We start from the raw sequence: 18,075 nt of genomic DNA on the forward strand, positions 1-18,075 counted from the left end.
GGGATACTTTGCATTCTTGCTTTACATGTTCCATTGTTGCTCAACAACATCTCAAAAGTGAGCATCAAGATTTTACCTTTAATTTGGTAGCTACATACTTCTCAATAGTTTAATAAATGTTACCCATTTACTCAAAGGCTTTCAAAGATTAAAGCTAAAATATGTGCTGTCTGAAATGCTCATGAATTCTTGAAAGTTCTCCAGCGATGAATTGTTTGTATTTAAAAAATCAAACTAACATAGGAATTCCCCAGCATCCCCACCTCTCCATCTCATTTTGGAAGCATTCAACTTATTTAACCAGCATGCAGTATATGGCATAGACTGTGGAAACTCCTGTTGGAACAGGTTCAGATTCTGCAACGTGAGCACTTTACCTCTGGGCTCTTGCGATTCTGTAGAATCCGTTTGTCCGATTCCTTGTTGGCAAAGTACTTGGTACACCCTCGACTCAGATACTAGTGAAGAGATGAATTTAGCACAAGAGAGATAAGTTTTATCATGGTAAATGAACAGCAAAGCAAAACACACTCAACCACTATAATACTTACAAGGAGGAGGGGTGGAAGAGGAATTCCAGTTGATCTGTCCAATCACCATCAGACTAAGCTTTAGTGCTACCATCTCATTTAAAAAAGCAATCATTTATTCTTTAACAAAATCCACCGTCATCCTACATCAACCTTACAGCTTATTTTTTGATCAGTTCAGGTTTCAACATGCCTTCACTTTTGTGCGGAGTTTGCACTTTCTCCCCGTGTCTGTGGGGGTTTCCTCCGGGTGCTCTGGTTTCTTCCCATAGTCCAAAGATTGGCCGATTAGGTGGACTAGTCATGCTAAATTGCCCCGTAGTGTCCAAAAAGATTGGGTGAGGTTACGAAGATGGAGCTGGGGAGTGGGCCTAGAGATGGGGCAAATGCAGACTTGATGGGCCAAATTACCTCTTTCTGCACTGCAGGGATTCTATGAATCCACCACATCAGCTAAGGTGGAAGGCAGGGGGGAGGGATTTGTTAAAAAAGTACTTCGAAGGATTAATTTCTCTCAAATGTTGTTTGGACATCTGAATCACTCCACAAATATTGGCCAGAAATTTAGATGGGCTTTTTGTAGAATCTTCGAACTTACAGCAGAGAAACACTTTCTTGCTCATGAAACACATGTCAGTGTTTCTCTCCACAGAGAGAATCCCACTCTCTGGCTTGGTCCCTATATTTTCCAAGAAACTTTTTAAAGAATGCATCTAATTCCTAATTTAAAAGAATTCAGCTCAAATAATGAGAATTCTGTCTTCTGTGTAATTCGATTTTAAACCTCCTTTTCTTTTTGTAATCATCTTAAAATTGTGTTGCCCTGACACTCCTTTCTTTCCAGATGTGATGGTTATTATGTTGCATCTCATCCATTCAAGATAATTTTCCAAGTACAGCAGACAGAGTACCCCTATCAGTGGCAGTGTCACAAGTTAGACAAATGGAAACAACATTTCGACATCTGGAGAACTGTCCTCAGAGCGCTCTGATCTCTTAAAGAGTTCCCCAAAAAACTCAAGTGTGGCAAAAAAGCCCACGATAAGCTTTCTTAACCTGGCCAGAAAAATTAAAAAACAACCAATCCAGAAAGGTTTCTATACTTAACCTTCATCAGTGGAAGTCTTTTAAAAAAATCACTCTGATTGTAGATTGGACATTTTTTTTTTTTTTTTTAAACCTGCTCTTTTGATGAATATTGAGAATCTGAAGTTTGGCAGGTTCAGTGCAAGTTACACTAAACAAATACACACCCTATTAAAAAATGCTGCTTTCATAAAACATGTGTCAATGGACACCTTAATGTACAACAGAATATATACTTGCGAATTTAGTTTCTTGAAACTCCAATAAACTGTTGAAGAAAAATGGTAATAAGGTGTCGTCCCCATGAGTATCCATGCTAAATCTAAAGAGATATAGTTATGTACACTTGACACAAGATGCATTATAAATAATGGACTGTCCGATCACCTATATAAGCTAGGGTTTCTTTGCAGACAAACTTCGCTGTCACTCCAAATTAACTTTTGACAAGCTGCATTTCAGTTTCATCTGCAGGTGAACAGGTCCAAATTAAGAAACTGAAAAATATGGAAGCCCTTTAACATCAATGAAATACTGTTGAATTGTGCACTCAAACAGAACACTTCCCGGTAACTGCACAAGAAGAATACTTGAACAATTAGGAATATTATTCACATGTAAATCTGTAACCGATTGAATACTGAAAAGGTACGTATGCAACAATGTAGAAAATGGACATATCTTAGAAAATATGACACTTATACATTGAAAATTGTCTTGTCACTTGCAGTCTGAAGAGGCAGTCTCAAGATTCATTGGAACCTTAGCTCTCTGGAATGAGAGCAAATATTCCCCCACGACCCTAGATCCTGGCGTGTGGAAGACTACCCCCCCCCCCCCTCCTCCCCCCCCCCCCCCCCCCTCCCCACCACCACCCTTCCACTCCCAGGCTAGAAGGAGGCTCCTACTCACCTAGCCTGTCCCTGAATGGAGTAAGGCCTCACTTCCCCTTCCCCATTATCATAGGGCAGAACATTAATATAAATGACAAACAACGTATTTAAAAAGTGACAAATTTTCATTATTCAAAGGGTTACAACATCTACTGTATAAACCTGGTATGTACCTACTGCTACCTGTGTTATTGAGCTACAGTTACAAAGAGTACCTACAAAAAGGCCCAGGCCTAGCTTGGCTTTGTTGCTTCTCAGAGTTACATCTGCATCAAGACAGGCTAGGCTTTAAGGGGCCATGTTTGTAGCAATACCTAACTGCGGGGTCTGCGACGGCAGGTAGAATCTGCAAGAATTAGGCAAATAGAATTCACTCTGATCTCTGTTGTCCACATGGTGAGTGGTTGCCACACTTTATGACAAGAAGACATCAATAAAGACAGACCACAGATGTGAGGTTTACTGCCAATCACCACTTAGGGGCAAAACGAGGTTTGTGTCTTGAGCAAGAAATGGGCAGCACAGTCCATGTTAAAAGGAAATCGAACCGGTGATACTCTGAACCAAAGTATTTCCTTGATAAATGACTACACTCTCTCATCTTCCAGAAAGCGGTGAGAAGAGGGGTCTGGCACAATGATCTTTTGATCCTTCACCCGGCTGAACAATTCCACATGATAAAAATCAGACCAAATAATATTGAAAATCCAAAACCGATAGAGAAAACTAGCTGGGGATACACATCAGGATGGTTGGCATCTTCAGGTGAGGCTTTGTATCCCCTCCAGCAATTACTGACTTTAATTTTATAAGTTTCTTAAAGGTTGGAACATAAATATAGCCAGCTCTTTACCCATTATAATAGTCATAACCAAGTAAATACAACATGCCAATCTGTAATAGGTGGGGTTAAAATGTTGAGTCAGATTTTTTAACCTTAAGGAAATAGAATTAACTCTTCCCAAACGAATCCGTGTAAAACACAGGATTGTTTGTTTTATTCCCGGATTTGCTAAGTAGGGCATCAAACTGAAGATCTTGTCCAATTCTCAGAGTTTGGAACAGCTACAATATTTACAAAACAACTGGCATGTGAGAAGGACAAAGAACAAACCATTCCTTAGGTATACTCATGAGGAATTGTTCAGCATCTGAATCAGTTACAAATAAAAAATTTCCTCTACAACGGAATCTGGCTTGCTGAACACATCCCAACATTGCCCTCTAGTGCTTAGGAAATCACACTTCAGTTCACAGTATCACAGCACCCATCACCACCACAATGATTCTTTTGGCGGGGGCAGGAGGAGGTAGGAGGGGAGAAGGTTGAAGACAAAGGCTTTATTTTTCTGCTTTTAAGTCAACTTTTAATTGAAGAATATAGGTCATATGTAACCTGAGCACCATGTCTTACTATTACCATAGCAATTCTTGCAGCAATAAAAACATTCATGAAACCCATACATTTGTTGTTACAATCTACATTATAGAATTGGAACACTTCAAAGGCTGAGGTGCCCTCTCCATAAAATGTGACTGGATTAAACAAGGAATTACTGTCAGGATACCTGCAATGTCAACCCATGCCTAATCAAACTTCTAAAACATTTGGAGGTGTCCCGAATGCTTATCTGCTGCACGCATTGATTCCTTAAAAACGCCAAGAAAGATATACAGCTCAAAACAACAATCGCTGGAAGCCGATCTTGCGTCTGGTCATTAGTCATGCCAGAGCCCATGAGTTTGTTCTTGGGAAAAGCGTAATGGTGTCAATGTAATGGTTTGGTAACACTCCGAAGAAGTGCCTTGGGACATTGTACTTTTGAAGCACGATATGTTAGCCAGCATAGAATCATAGAATTTACAGTGCAGGAGGGAGGCCATTCGGCCCATCAAGTCTGCATCGGCCCTTGTAAAGAACACCCTACTTAAGGACACACCTCCATCCTATCACTGTAACCCAGTAACCCCACCTAACCTTTTTGGACACGAAGGGCAATTTAGCATAGCCAATCCACCTAACCTGCACATCTTTGGAGTGTGGGAGAAAACTGGAGCACCCGGAGGAAACCCACGCAGACACGGGGAGAACATGCAGACTCCGCACAGACGGTGACCCAAGCCGGGAATCAAACCTGGAACCCTGGAGCTGTGAAGCAACAGTGCTAACCACTGTGCTACCATGCGGCCTGGTACATGTTAAAGTCTCGGGGTGGGGCAAAACGCATTAACCACTTAACAGTCAATGGACATTCTCTCCAAGGACTTCCATATGGTTAGTGTGGGTCAAAGGGACATGTCTTCAAAAGATGATAGATTTGAGCCACCCATCTACCCATTTCCAGTCCCCATTATAGTAAGTATTTTACAGAAAGAGCATTTCCTCAGTAACATCTTGCCCTGTAAGTGACCTATAAGATGTCAACCACATTCATGTATAAAACTGGATGTAAGTGACACCTGAGAGTCCTGATATGTAGCCTTTTCAGACAAGTGCTCCAAGTTCCATAAATAGCAGTGTAACAATTTAGTTGTGTACAGATGGCAACCTTGATCTAGTGGAATTACGTCAATGCCTTAACTTAAATTAATGCTATGAAAAATGACACCACAAACAGACAAAAATCTACCCAAGACTGAAATTTGAGAGACCACCTCTTCTCCCCCTTGCAAATTTTTTGTGTGGTAGCATTTCATTTTGGTATTGATAGTTCATGCTGTACAATAATTAAATTGATCAATAATCTGTAGGATATACTGTTTGTTTCCCACTTTGGAATCATTCCTACAACTCTCCAGTCCACACATTCCAAACTGAAGATGGAGAGTCTAAATCAAGTTGCCACCTACTCCATTCTTGCACCCCCTGGAGTCTAAACACACAGCTGCACCCCCAATGAATCAAAATAAAGAGAGCACTGAGTGTGACAGATAACATTACATAGCTTGTCATAGGTCTATACCAAAAAAGAGAGTGGTATAGGTTCAAGCAACTGTGAACCCAGTATCAACAGTGAAATAATCTGCCAATAGATAAGTAAAGGGACCGAGGGACTGAGTGAGAGAGGGGTGTGTGAGGCGCGGCCGAGACGAGAGAGCGGGGAAGAGGCGCGGCCGAGACGAGAGAGCGGGGAAGAGGCGCGGCCGAGACGAGAGAGCGGGGAAGAGGCGCGGCCGAGACGAGAGAGCGGGGAAGAGGCGCGGCCGAGACGAGAGAGCGGGGAAGAGGCGCGGCCGAGACGAGAGAGCGGGGAAGAGGCGCGGCCGAGACGAGAGAGCGGGGAAGAGGCGCGGCCGAGACGAGAGAGCGGGGAAGAGGCGCGGCCGAGACGAGAGAGCGGGGAAGAGGCGCGGCCGAGACGAGAGAGCGGGGAAGAGGCGCGGCCGAGACGAGAGAGCGGGGAAGAGGCGCGGCCGAGACGAGAGAGCGGGGAAGAGGCGCGGCCGAGACGAGAGAGCGGGGAAGAGGCGCGGCCGAGACGAGAGAGCGGGGAAGAGGCGCGGCCGAGACGAGAGAGCGGGGAAGAGGCGCGGCCGAGACGAGAGAGCGGGGAAGAGGCGCGGCCGAGACGAGAGAGCGGGGAAGAGGCGCGGCCGAGACGAGAGAGCGGGGAAGAGGCGCGGCCGAGACGAGAGAGCGGGGAAGAGGCGCGGCCGAGACGAGAGAGCGGGGAAGAGGCGCGGCCGAGACGAGAGAGCGGGGAAGAGGCGCGGCCGAGACGAGAGAGCGGGGAAGAGGCGCGGCCGAGACGAGAGAGCGGGGAAGAGGCGCGGCCGAGACGAGAGAGCGGGGAAGAGGCGCGGCCGAGACGAGAGAGCGGGGAAGAGGCGCGGCCGAGACGAGAGAGCGGGGAAGAGGCGCGGCCGAGACGAGAGAGCGGGGAAGAGGCGCGGCCGAGACGAGAGAGCGGGGAAGAGGCGCGGCCGAGACGAGAGAGCGGGGAAGAGGCGCGGCCGAGACGAGAGAGCGGGGAAGGGGCGCGGCCGAGACGAGAGAGCGGGGAAGGGGCGCGGCCGAGACGAGAGAGCGGGGAAGGGGCGCGGCCGAGACGAGAGAGCGGGGAAGGGGCGCGGCCGAGACAAGAGAGCGGGGGCGCGCCAGAGACAAGAGAGCGGGGAAGGGGCGCGGCCGAGACAAGAGAGCGGGGGCGCGCCAGAGACAAGAGAGCGGGGGCGCGCCAGAGACAAGAGAGGGGGGGCGGGCCAGAGACAAGAGAGGGGGGCGCGCCAGAGACAAGAGAGCGGGGGCGCGCCAGAGACAAGAGAGGGGGGCGCGCCAGAGACAAGAGAGCGGGGGCGCGCCAGAGACAAGAGAGCGGGGGCGCGCCAGAGACAAGAGAGCGGGGGCGCGCCAGAGACAAGAGAGCGGGGGCGCGCCAGAGACAAGAGAGCGGGGGCGCGCCAGAGACAAGAGAGCGGGGGGGCGCCAGAGACAAGAGAGCGGGGCGCGCCAGAGACAAGAGAGCGGGGGCGCGAGAGACACGAGAGCCGGGGCGCGCGAGAGACATGAGAGCCGGGGCGCGCGAGAGACATGAGAGCAGGGGGCGTGAGAGAGAGAAGAGAGTGGGGGGGGCGCCAGAGACAAGAGAGGGGGGGCCCACCAGAGACAAAAGAGGGGGGGCGCGCCAGAGACAAGAGAGCAGGGGCACACCAGAGACAAGAGAGCTGGGGCTCGCGAGAGACATGAGAGCTGGGGCGCGTGAGAGACATGAGAGCCGGGGCGCGCGAGAGACATGAGAGCAGGGGGCGTGAGAGAGACAAGAGAGTGGGGAATGGCAGCAAGCAGGGCAGTGTGAAGGGTGGGAGGCATGGAAGACACAGGGACAGGGAGGGGGGCATGCTGGAGAACGTGGCCAGACGAGAGAAAGAATGCAGGGGAACCTGAACGCCAGTGAAAGACAAACAGTAGGGAAGAATACAAGAGAGAAGAAAAAGAGTGTGAGAGAGAGAGGAAAAAGAATGTTTGAAGCGATGAGAGAGAGAAAAGAATGTGGAGAGAGAGACTTGAAGACCTATGGCATAGAACTCACCCGGAAGTTATCAGGGGAGGTCAAGTGAAACTTTTGCCTAATCTCTTCAGGAGCACCTGCGCACAGCCTATAAAAGATATGGTAATTTCTTTCTTCTGTGCTCTGTGTACAGATTCGTGATTTTTCCAACAGGTAATGAGATACAAATCCTCCTACGACAGCATTCTGCATGAGGGAAGGAAATAAAAGACAAGGAGATGTTTTGGGAACTGGTATGCCATGTCATAGCTAGAATTTCAAAAAAATTCTTTAAGGTACCTTCTCGTTGAAATGGATCTCTACAAACTTTCCAAATCGACTACTATTGTTATTTCTTACAGTTTTTGCATTTCCAAAGGCCTCAAGTAAGGGATTTGCTGTTTTGGAAATAAATGAAGAAAATAAGTCTTCTCCGATTTGAAGTGTTAAAGAATGGTGCAACACACAAGAATATCAGCCCATCCAGCCTGAGCCAAGATGGATAAAAAACAAATCTCTCGCCATGTTTCAATGGTGTATTATAGACAGTTTCATTGTAAATTAATTGGTTTGAATATGAAGGATATGCTTACAATGCCAGTGGACCTAAGAAAATTTGTGCAATATGAAGAGTCCTCCTCCTGGACCAATGCAATAAACAAAACGATTTTGACCAGGGTGTGACCAGTTTTGTTGCACAAATGGAATCTGGGAGCAGCGCAATACATCACAAGTGTTTTATGGTGTGACTCGCATTTCAAATTCCCCATATGCTTTAATGCTGAGTTAGCCAATTTCACCCAGAATGCTCGGATATCATTCGCACAAACAAACAGAACAATCTAGCCCCAGGTACTTAATTTGCGTCCAATCTCTCAATTTTTCTTCTTTGTTACAAGTCAGATATACAATTTGTTGCTATTTTTCAATAGTACACAGGCAAATTAATATTTCATGGCAACAGTGTACCTTCTACAATCCTTTCATCAATGTCTTGACCTGTTCCATATGATTCAGTTAAGTACCTGCAGAATGCAACCGGGGAAGAAAGTAAGTTACTGCTTTCCTGTAAAATCTGAAATATGTCAAATATACAAAGGAGATGGATAGTTCCGGTGGGGGGGCTCCAGAGAGCGTTGCGAGGGGGGGGCGGCCCGGAGAGTATTGCAGGGGTGGGAGAAACAAGAAAGAAAGAGGAAGAGAGAGAAATCATTTAGTAAGGTCTGCTTTAAGATTTGCACTTACCGAAGAACAAACTTTGTATTTTCAGTTTTACCAGCACCTGATTCCCCTGATACGATGATGGACTGGCTTAATTTATGCACCTTCATGTCACGGTAGGCTTTATCAGCTGAGAGTTGGGATTAAAGAGAGTTAAACACATGTAACAATAGCATTTAAAGAAATCAGAGATGACCTGTTTAACACAAGATTTCCAATTCCACAGAGCAAAGCAAAGCAAATACTTTAATGAATGACTGCCATTATTTATGTAAAAATTCAGAATTGCGCATGATTCATTGCAAGAACAATTAACTGTCAAAGTCTAATTTTAATGGCTAGTCCAAAATGATTATTTTTTGGCAAAATTGCCACACTATAATGCAATGTGCTCTCTTTCAACTGCAGCAAAGAAGTTCAGTTCTGTAAACCTTATTTTAAGTTGATGGCACCTGCAATGAAATTATTGATGATTATTTTGGTCATGGATATCATTTGGGGGAGTTCCCAGAATTAAAACTTAATAGATCTAACTGCATGTTCACACAGGATAAGACTAGGAGAGATGCAAAGGCAAAACCACTTGCACCAATGCTGCTGTTGTACTGCAAATGCACCAAGTGTTTTGGCTGTTTTTCTAGAGTGAAAAATGCTACACTGGATTTTTTTGTTTTAAGACTTTGGAAGGTGAGCACTATAGAATTATCCTGGACTGGTCCATTCAGCATTCACAATAAAATATATACTCAAAGCAAATTGTGAAATAACAGAGTGTTTAGACAGATGCTGCAGTGATTGGCATATTATGTTCCATGTATATTTAAGTATCTATTTTTAAAGGGATGACATTTTATGGTAGTACAACATTGTGAGACACCAGTAAGACATTGGATCACCATCTCGTGATCCACTTAGTGTAAGTTCCTGTGTCATTAGGGGAGGTACCAAATGGAGAGAAAAGGCTCAACAAACATCCTTCTCAAAGGGAGAAAAGGAAAACAAGGAGAAAGGTTATTCTCAAATGACCTTTCAATTACAAGCCAAGCCATGGACACCAAGAAGAGGCTTCAGATTCCTTTATCCACACATTTTTTTGTGGGAGTTGGAAGGACTGCAAAAATATTGTACCCTTTTAGGTTACATAATAGTGTTGTTCTTTAAAACTTACGTGAAAGCAAAGTATGACAACAAATAGCCACAAGCTGTGGGTTTAGATATAATGCCAATATGTGATCAGGTGATACACAAAAACACTCACCAATAGCATAGACATGTGGTGGCAGAGTACCCAAGGACTTCCCTTTGTACTTCTTAATGGACTCGGAGGAGTACAATTTAGGTATGTCGAAGTATGGGTTCACTGCTATAAGGATGTTGGCTACGCAAGTCTGCAAAGGAAACATAGAATAAAGCACATGAACTATGTTGAAAATTCATAAGCATTTGGTTTTCAGCTTACAGAATTCAATGAATCCAGCTTTGTCAAAAACCCATGTTAAAATTCCTACAAGATATGATTTTGTCATTCTTGAGACGGAGATTCAAAGTTCTAAAGAAAATACTAAAATCAATTTTTTTTTCCCCAAAGGAAAATGCCTGCCACTTGGCTGAATCATATCCTATCAATATTATGACAGGAAATATCTCAAAGCTTTCTGGAATCTTTCAATCTCACAAAGCCATCGCTCTCCCATCCTCGTTTGCTATCATGTTATGCTGCCTGTTAAAAAGCCTAGGTGAGAGGGGGGGGGGGGGGGGGACAGCTAAATCTAAGAGGAAGGAAAGGCGAACCACAGGGGGTGGGGCATAAGTGGGGAGTAGAGGGAAGAGACAGGGAACAATAGAGGAGAGCCAGGGAGGAGGAGGCAGGGAAACTTTAACAAACTTAACATCCACAGGAACAGAGAAAACAGGGAAGGGAGGGCCGCAGAAGCAGAAGTGCGCACGAGACGACAACGGCAGCGAACTCCGTCTGGAAGAAGCAAGGGACGGCGACACCACGAACAGATGCCTACTTATGTGTGTAAATAATTTTGCCAAGTGTACAGAGCTGCTGCTGTTGAGCGGGGGCATAATACCGTCCGATGACTTCTCAGGGAAAATTAAAACGTCAGCAGCAGCACGACCCATAGGGGAGTGGGGGTGAGTGCTCCGTTGGGAGGGTGTGGGAAGACTGAGGCGCGTGGGGTTAAGTCTAGTTCATTGCTATTGTATATTCTCTTTTTGCACTATGTTAATGTTCACTCTATTTTGCTGTGTTAGGATTATTACTATTTATTATGAAAAACTTTGCAAAACTTTAATTAAAATTTTTTATTTTTTTTAAAAAGCCCAGGTAGTAAACAGTTTGTCCAGAGCCCACCCCCACTTCAAAGCAGGCACAGATGTGATGGGCCAAATGGGTTCTATCGTGTCAAAACATTCATGTTGCTAACAATGTGCAAATCGAGCAGCGAGATCAAGAGATGAAATGGAATACAGCTACAAATCTCCAGTACTTGATCAACTCACACTGCCCCACTGTTTGCTTCACACAAATCTCATCTTTCCCTTAGCCCCCGTTATTCTTCAAAAAATTCTTATATATCAATCCGACATTTAACTACAGAAAATTACAGTCCATAACAATGATTTTTCTTTAATTCAGCTTCCATCTCATTGATTAAAGGGAGACACATTGTGGATCCTGTCAATAAGATCACAGTTGACCTGTTGCCCTCAACACCTATCATCAGCTTGCACTCAAGCAAGATGCTGCACAAATTAAATTTGAGATAGAGGGTGCAAGAGGAATGCTGCAATAAAAGGAGTGGGAGGTGCCAGTCAGCCGAGAGCAGGGCGGGGATTTAAAAAGAGCGGGAGCTGAGAGTCAAAGTGGAGATTTAAAAAGAGCGGGAGCTGAGCGTCAGAGTGGAGATTTAAAAAGAGTGGGAGCTGAAAGTCAGAGTGGAGATTTAAAAAGAGTGGGAGCTGAGCGTCAGAGTGGAGATTTTAAAAGAGTGGGAGCTAAGAGTCAGAGTGGAGATTTAAAAAGAGTGGGAGCTGAAAGTCAGAGTGGAGATTTAAAAAGAGTGGGAGCTGAGAGTCAGAGTGGAGATTTAAAAAGGGAGGGAGCTGAGAGTCAGAGTGGAGATTTAAAAAGAGTGGGAGCTGAGCGTCAGAGTGGAGATTTAAAAAGAGCGGGAGCTGAGCGTCAGAGTGGAGATTTAAAAAGCAGAGCTGAAAGTCAGAGTGGAGATTTAAAAAGAGTGGGAGCTAAGAGTCAGAGTGGAGATTTAAAAAGCAGAGCTGAGAGTCAGAGTGGAGATTTAAAAAGAGTGGGAGCTGAGAGTCAGAGTGGAGATTTAAAAAGAGTGGGAGCTGAGAGTCAGAGTAGAGATTTAAAAAGAGAGGGAGCTGAGAGTCAGAGTGGAGATTTAAAAAGAGAGGGAGCTGAGAGTCAGAGTAGAGATTTAAAAAGAGTGGGAGCTGAGAGTCAGAGTAGAGATTTAAAAAGAGTGGGAGCCGAGCGTCAGAGTGGAGATTTAAAAAGAGCAGGAGCTGAGCGTCAGAGTGGAGATTTAAAAAGGGTGGGAGCTGAGCGTCAGAGTGGAGATTTAAAAAGCAGAGCTGAGAGTCAGGGTGGAGATTTAAAAAGAGAGGGAGCTGAGAGTCAGAGTGGAGATTTAAAAAGAGTGGGAGCTGAGAGTCAGAGTAGAGATTTAAAAAGAGTGGGAGCTGAGAGTCAGAGTAGAGATTTAAAAAGAGTGGGAGCTGAGAGTCAGAGTGGAGATTTAAAAAGAGAGGGAGCTGAGAGTCAGAGTAGAGATTTAAAAAGAGTGGGAGCTGAGAGTCAGAGTGGCGATTTAAAAAGCAGGGCTGTGAGTCAGAGTGGAGATTTAAAAAGAGTGGGAGCTGAGCGTCAGAGTGGAGATTTAAAAAGAGTGGGAGCTAAGAGTCAGAGTGGAGATTTAAAAAGCAGAGCTGAGAGTCAGGGTGGAGATTTAAAAAGAGAGGGAGCTGAGAGTCAGAGTGGAGATTTAAAAAGAGTGGGAGCTGAGAGTCAGAGTAGAGATTTAAAAAGAGTGGGAGCTGAGAGTCAGAGTAGAGATTTAAAAAGAGTGGGAGCTGAGAGTCAGAGTGGAGATTTAAAAAGAGAGGGAGCTGAGAGTCAGAGTAGAGACTTAAAAAGAGTGGGAGCTGAGAGTCAGAGTAGAGATTTAAAAAGAGTGGGAGCTGAGAGTCAGAGTGGAGATTTAAAAAGCAGGGCTGCGAGTCAGAGTGGAGATTTAAAAAGAGTGGGAGCTGAGCGTCAGAGTGGAGATTTAAAAAGAGTGGGAGCTGAAAGTCAGAGTGGAGATTTAAAAAGAGTGGGAGCTGAGAGTCAGAGTGGAGATTTAAAAAGAGTGGGAGCTGAGAGTCAGAGTGGAGATTTAAAAAGAGTGGGAGCTGAAAGTCAGAGTGGAGATTTAAAAAGAGTGAGAGCTGAGCATCAGAGTGGAGATTTAAAAAGAGTGGGAGCTGAGAGTCAGAGTGGAGATTTAAAAAGAGTGGGAGCGGAGAGTCAGAGTGGAGATTTAAAAAGAGTGGGAGCTGAGCGTCAGAGTGGAGATTTAAAAAGCAGAGCTGAGCGTCAGAGTGGAGATTTAAAAAGAGTGGGAGCTGAGAGTCAGAGTGGAGATTTAAAAAGAGTGAGAGCTGAGCGTCAGAGTGGAGATTTAAAAAGAGTGGGAGCTGAGAGTCAGAGTGGAGATTTAAAAAGCATAGCTGAGAGTCAGAGTGGAGATTTAAAAAGAGTGGGAGCGGTGAGTCAGAGTGGAGATTTAAAAAGAGCGGGAGATGCCAGTGCCACCTCTAGGCTGCGGGATGGGTTTGAAAAACAATCCAGGAGAGACTTCATAGGATATGGGTACGTTCTGACTCTCAGCTCTGCTTTCTAAATCTCCACTCTGACTCTCAGCTCCCACTCTTTTTAAATCTCCACTCTGACTCTCAGCTCCCACTCTTTTTAAATATTCCATCTGGCAGATGGAATACAATGTTGACAAATATGAGGTTATCCATTTTGGTAGGAATAACAGCAAAAGGGATTATTATTTAAATGATAAAATATTAAAACATGCTGCTGTGCAGAGAGACCTGGGTGTGCTAGTGTATGAGTTGCAAAAAGTTGGTTTTCAGGTACAACAGGTGATTAAGAAGGCAAATGGAAATTTGTCCTTCATTGCTAGAGGGATGGAGTTTAAGACTAGGGAGGTTATGCTGCAATTGTATAAGGTGTTAGTGAGGCCACACCTGGAGTAGTGTGTTCAGTTTTGGTCTCCTTACTTGGGAAAGGACGTACTGGCACTGGAGGGTGTGCAGAAGAGATTCACTAGGTTAATCCCAGAGCTGAAGGGGTTGGATTACGAGGAGAGGTTGAGTAGACTGGGACTGTACTCATTGGAGTTTAGAAGGATGCGGGGGGATCTTATTGAAACATATAAAATTATGAAGGGAATAGATAGGATAGATGCGGGCAGGTTGTTTCCACTGGCGGGTGAAAGCAGAACTAGGGGGCATAGCCTCAAAATAAGGGGAAGTAGATTTAGGACTGAGTTTAGGAGGAACGTCTTCACCCAAAGAGTTGTGAATCTATGGAATTCCTTGCCCAGTGAAGCAGTAGAGGCTCATTCATTAAATGTTTTTAAGATAAAGATACGATAGTTTTTTGAAGAATAAAGGGATTAAGGGTTATGGTGTTCAGGCCGGAAAGTGGAGCTGAGTCCACAAAAGATCAGCCATGATCTCATTGAATGGTGGAGCAGGCTCGAGGGGCCAGATGGCCTACTCCTGCTCCTAGTTCTTATGTTCTTATGTTCATTGGCTGGTAAGTAACTGCTACTTTGCATTACCTATTCTAAATTGCTTTCCGATTAAAAGTAAAAAGAACTATTTCACAGATTACAAAATCTAAAAAACAGCTGGAAATTTAATAAAAACAAATTAAAAACTAATGCAATAAAATAGAGGAATAGACAGAAAGGTAAAAAGGTGGTGTCACTTTGCTGGTAAAGGAAGTGATCAGTGCTTTAGTGAAAAATGTCAGAAGTGGGATTCGAACAAACACCTCCAGTCGGAGACCAAAAGGCTTGAGTGAAAATTGATATAAGCACTGGAGATCAAGACGTAGAATCAGTCTCAGTCGAAATAAGAAATAGCAAAGGAATAAGTCCCTGGTGAGAGTAATCTATAGCTGCCCAAACAGTAGTTGCACTGTGGGGCACAGTATAAGGCAGGCAATATTTGACACTTGTAAGAAAGGTACGACAATAATCATGGGTGATTTTATCATGCATATAAACTGGATTAATGAAATTGGCAAGAGCAGCCCCGAGGGAGAGTTCATTGAATATGTTGGAGATTGTTTCTTGGGGCAATATTTTGTCGAACCAACCAACAAGCAGTTTATTCTGGATTTGGTATTGTGCAATGACAATGGACTAGGGAACAGTGATCAGTTTGAGGGCGAGAAACTGGAGACCCACTTTCACGTCCTGGAGTTTAACAAAGGTAATTATGTCAGTATGCGGACAGATTTGGCCCGAGTGGAAGACTAAAAGGAAAGATAGTTGATGAACAGTGATTTGTTATGTTGTCGGTGTAACATAAGCGGCTTCCTTGTGGTGCACTTGACAAAGGAAGGTTTAGACGTGGAGATAACTTCAACACGTTTATTAAACTATTTACACTTCAATTACTCGGGTTCGACACTACTGCTAATCCTACTATAGCTACCCAGACTGACTAACCAGTTGCTGCAATCCACGTGGTGGGAGTGATATTGAATCAACCCTGTGTCTCTACTCACTAACTGTCTCCACTGGAAAGAGGCAGGTCATGTGTGTGGTGTCCTTTATATATGGGTTGGTGTAATGCCCTCCTGTGGTTGTGTCACCTGTGTGTATCGTGAATATCCATTGGTCGTGTCCTATCTAACTGATCTATTGGTTGAGCGTGTGTGTGAGATGTTTCTGGTGCTCCCTCTAGTGTCTAGCTAGCCTACTTGCATTTACATTGATGCACATCATCACAAACAGTGGCAGTAGTTTAAGGAGATATTCAATTCAGCCCAAATAAAATATATTCCAGAGAGGAAGAAAGATTGTAAGAGGAGGAAAAAACATCCACGGCTGAATAAGGAAGATAAAGATAACAAAGACAAAAACAAAGGCATACAATATTGCAATGGTCAATGCAGGCTGGAAAACCTTTAAAGATCAACAAAGGTTACTAAAAAAAGTCATAAAAAGTGCAAGGTAAATTCAGGGAACTTGCACAAAATATAAAATGGATAGCAAAAGCTGGGATTGGATTTGAATTTATTGTCACGTGTCACCGGGGTACAGTGAAAAGTACTGTTCTGCGAACAGTCCAGACAGATCGTTGCATACATGAACGGACACATGATAGATACACAATGTAAATACATAGACATAGGATTAAACATACTGTGTGCAGTACTACTCAGTGGAGAAAACACATGATGAGATCAGTTCAGTCCATAAGAGGGTCATTCAGGAGTCTGGTAACAGCGGGAAAGAAGCTGTTTTTGAATCTGTCAGTGCATGTTCTCAGATTTTTGTATCTCCTGCCGATGGAAGAGGTTTGAAGAGAGAATAACCTGGGGTGGGATTCTCCGACCCTCCGCGCCGGAATCGCGCCTGGCGTGGGGGAGCGGAAATCCCGCGCGACGGCGCTTCTGCGATTCTCCGCGGACCTGCCAGTCGCGCGCACGTGCGGTCGACATGGCGCCGGTTGGGGGCCGTTGGAACAGGCCCCCGCGGCAATTCTCCACGGTCAACCGGCCGAACTTCCACCAGCGTGGTTTACATCTGGTACCACCCAGCGAGTGATTCGCGCTCGTTTTCTGGCAGATGTGAGGATTTAGTCCCCAAAGGGAGAATCCCGGCCCTGGAGTTTGATATGAGCTTGGATTGGATTATGGTGTTGAAGGCGAAGCTGTGGTCAATGAACAGCAGTCTGAATCCGAATAGGTCCCAGGTTTGATTCCCGGCTTGGGTCACTTTGTGCGGAGTCTGCATGTTTTCCCAGTGTGCGCGTGGGTTTCCTCCGGGTGCTCCGGTACCTCCCACGGTCCAAAGATGTGCAGGTTAGGTGGATTGGCCATGATAAATTGCCCTTAGTGTCCAAAAAAGTTGGGTGGGGATGCTGGGTTGCAAGGATGAGGTGAAGGTGTGAGCTTAAGTAGGGTGCTCTTTACAAGGGCCAGTGCAAACTCGATGGGCCGAATGGCCTCCTTCTGCACTGTAATTCTATGAGTCTATGACATAGGAGGCCTTATTGTCGATATGTTCCAGGGATGAGTGTAGGGCAAGGGAGATGGCGTCTGAGATGGATCGGTTGTGGCGGTATGCGGATTGCAGTGGATCGAGGCTTTCTGGGAGTATGGAGTTGATGTGGCTCATCAAGTGCTTCAAGGTCACCAGAGGGTAGTTTTTGAGGCATGTTGCTTGGTTCTTCTTTGGTACCGGTATGATGGTTGTTTTCTTGAAGCAGGTGGGAACCTTGAATGGAGTAAGGACAGGTTAAAGATGTCCGCGAGCACACCCGCCAGTCGGTCCGCGCAGGATCGGAGTGCATGACCAGGGATTCCATCAGGACCAGTTGCTTTCCGAGGGTTCACTTTCAAGAAGGCCGATATGACTTTGAATGCTGTGATGGTAGGTATAGGTGTGTCCGAGGCTGCTGGGGCAGTTGACAACAGCTTGATGGTTTCCTGTTCGAACCGAGCATAGAATGCATTGAGTTCATCGGGGAGGGGTGTACTGTTGCCAGAGATTCTTCTCAGCTTTGCTTTGTAGCCCGTTATGTTGTTTAAGCCTAGCCACACCTGACAAGAGTCCGTGCTGTTAGTCTGTGACTCTAGCTTAGTCTGGTATTGCCTCTTGCCATCGCGGTTAGTTTTGTGGAGGTCGTACCTAGATTTCTTGTATAAGTCAGGGTTGCCCGTCTTGAACGCCCCAAACCTGGCCTTCAGTAGGTGGTGAATATTTTGGTTAAACCATGGTTTCCCGGTTATGGAACATACGTACTACCTTCGTTGGCACGCAATCTTCTACACACTTGCTGATGAAGTCTGTGATGGTGGTGGCATACTCATTTAGGTTGGCCGCCGAATTCTTGAATATGGACCAGTCCACTGACTCCAAGCAGTCAGGTAGAAGGTTTTCCGTTGCCTTGGACCAGCATTGCACAACCTTCTTAACGGGATTCTCCTGCTGCAGTTTCTGCATGTATGCCGGGAGAAAGAGCAACGTCTTGTGGTTCAATTTTCCGAAGTGCGATCGAGGGTAGATTGGTCGGCACCTTTGATGT

The 18,075-nt window shown here is 45.2% G+C and overlaps 1 protein-coding gene across 7 annotated transcripts in view; it reads right to left on the minus strand.

Moving 5' to 3' along the window:
* The window catches only part of LOC140419399 (unconventional myosin-VI-like), a 351,457-nt gene that overhangs the window by 106,855 nt on the left and 226,527 nt on the right, over positions 1-18,075 (minus strand). For 6 of the 7 annotated variants that reach the window (XM_072503306.1, XM_072503281.1, XM_072503287.1 and 3 more), the window contains 6 exons: positions 9,977-10,106; positions 8,743-8,848; positions 8,467-8,522; positions 7,798-7,895; positions 7,540-7,704; positions 378-458 (listed from right to left, as the gene is read on the minus strand). In XM_072503306.1, the coding sequence (XP_072359407.1) occupies positions 378-458; positions 7,540-7,704; positions 7,798-7,895; positions 8,467-8,522; positions 8,743-8,848; positions 9,977-10,106 (636 nt within the window). The remainder of the gene's footprint in view (positions 1-377; positions 459-7,539; positions 7,705-7,797; positions 7,896-8,466; positions 8,523-8,742; positions 8,849-9,976; positions 10,107-18,075) is intronic. The other variant, XM_072503309.1, reaches the window with a different exon arrangement.

The sequence above is a fragment of the Scyliorhinus torazame genome, chromosome 1 (genome assembly GCF_047496885.1).
Source record: "Scyliorhinus torazame isolate Kashiwa2021f chromosome 1, sScyTor2.1, whole genome shotgun sequence".
NCBI lineage: Eukaryota > Metazoa > Chordata > Chondrichthyes > Carcharhiniformes > Scyliorhinidae > Scyliorhinus > Scyliorhinus torazame.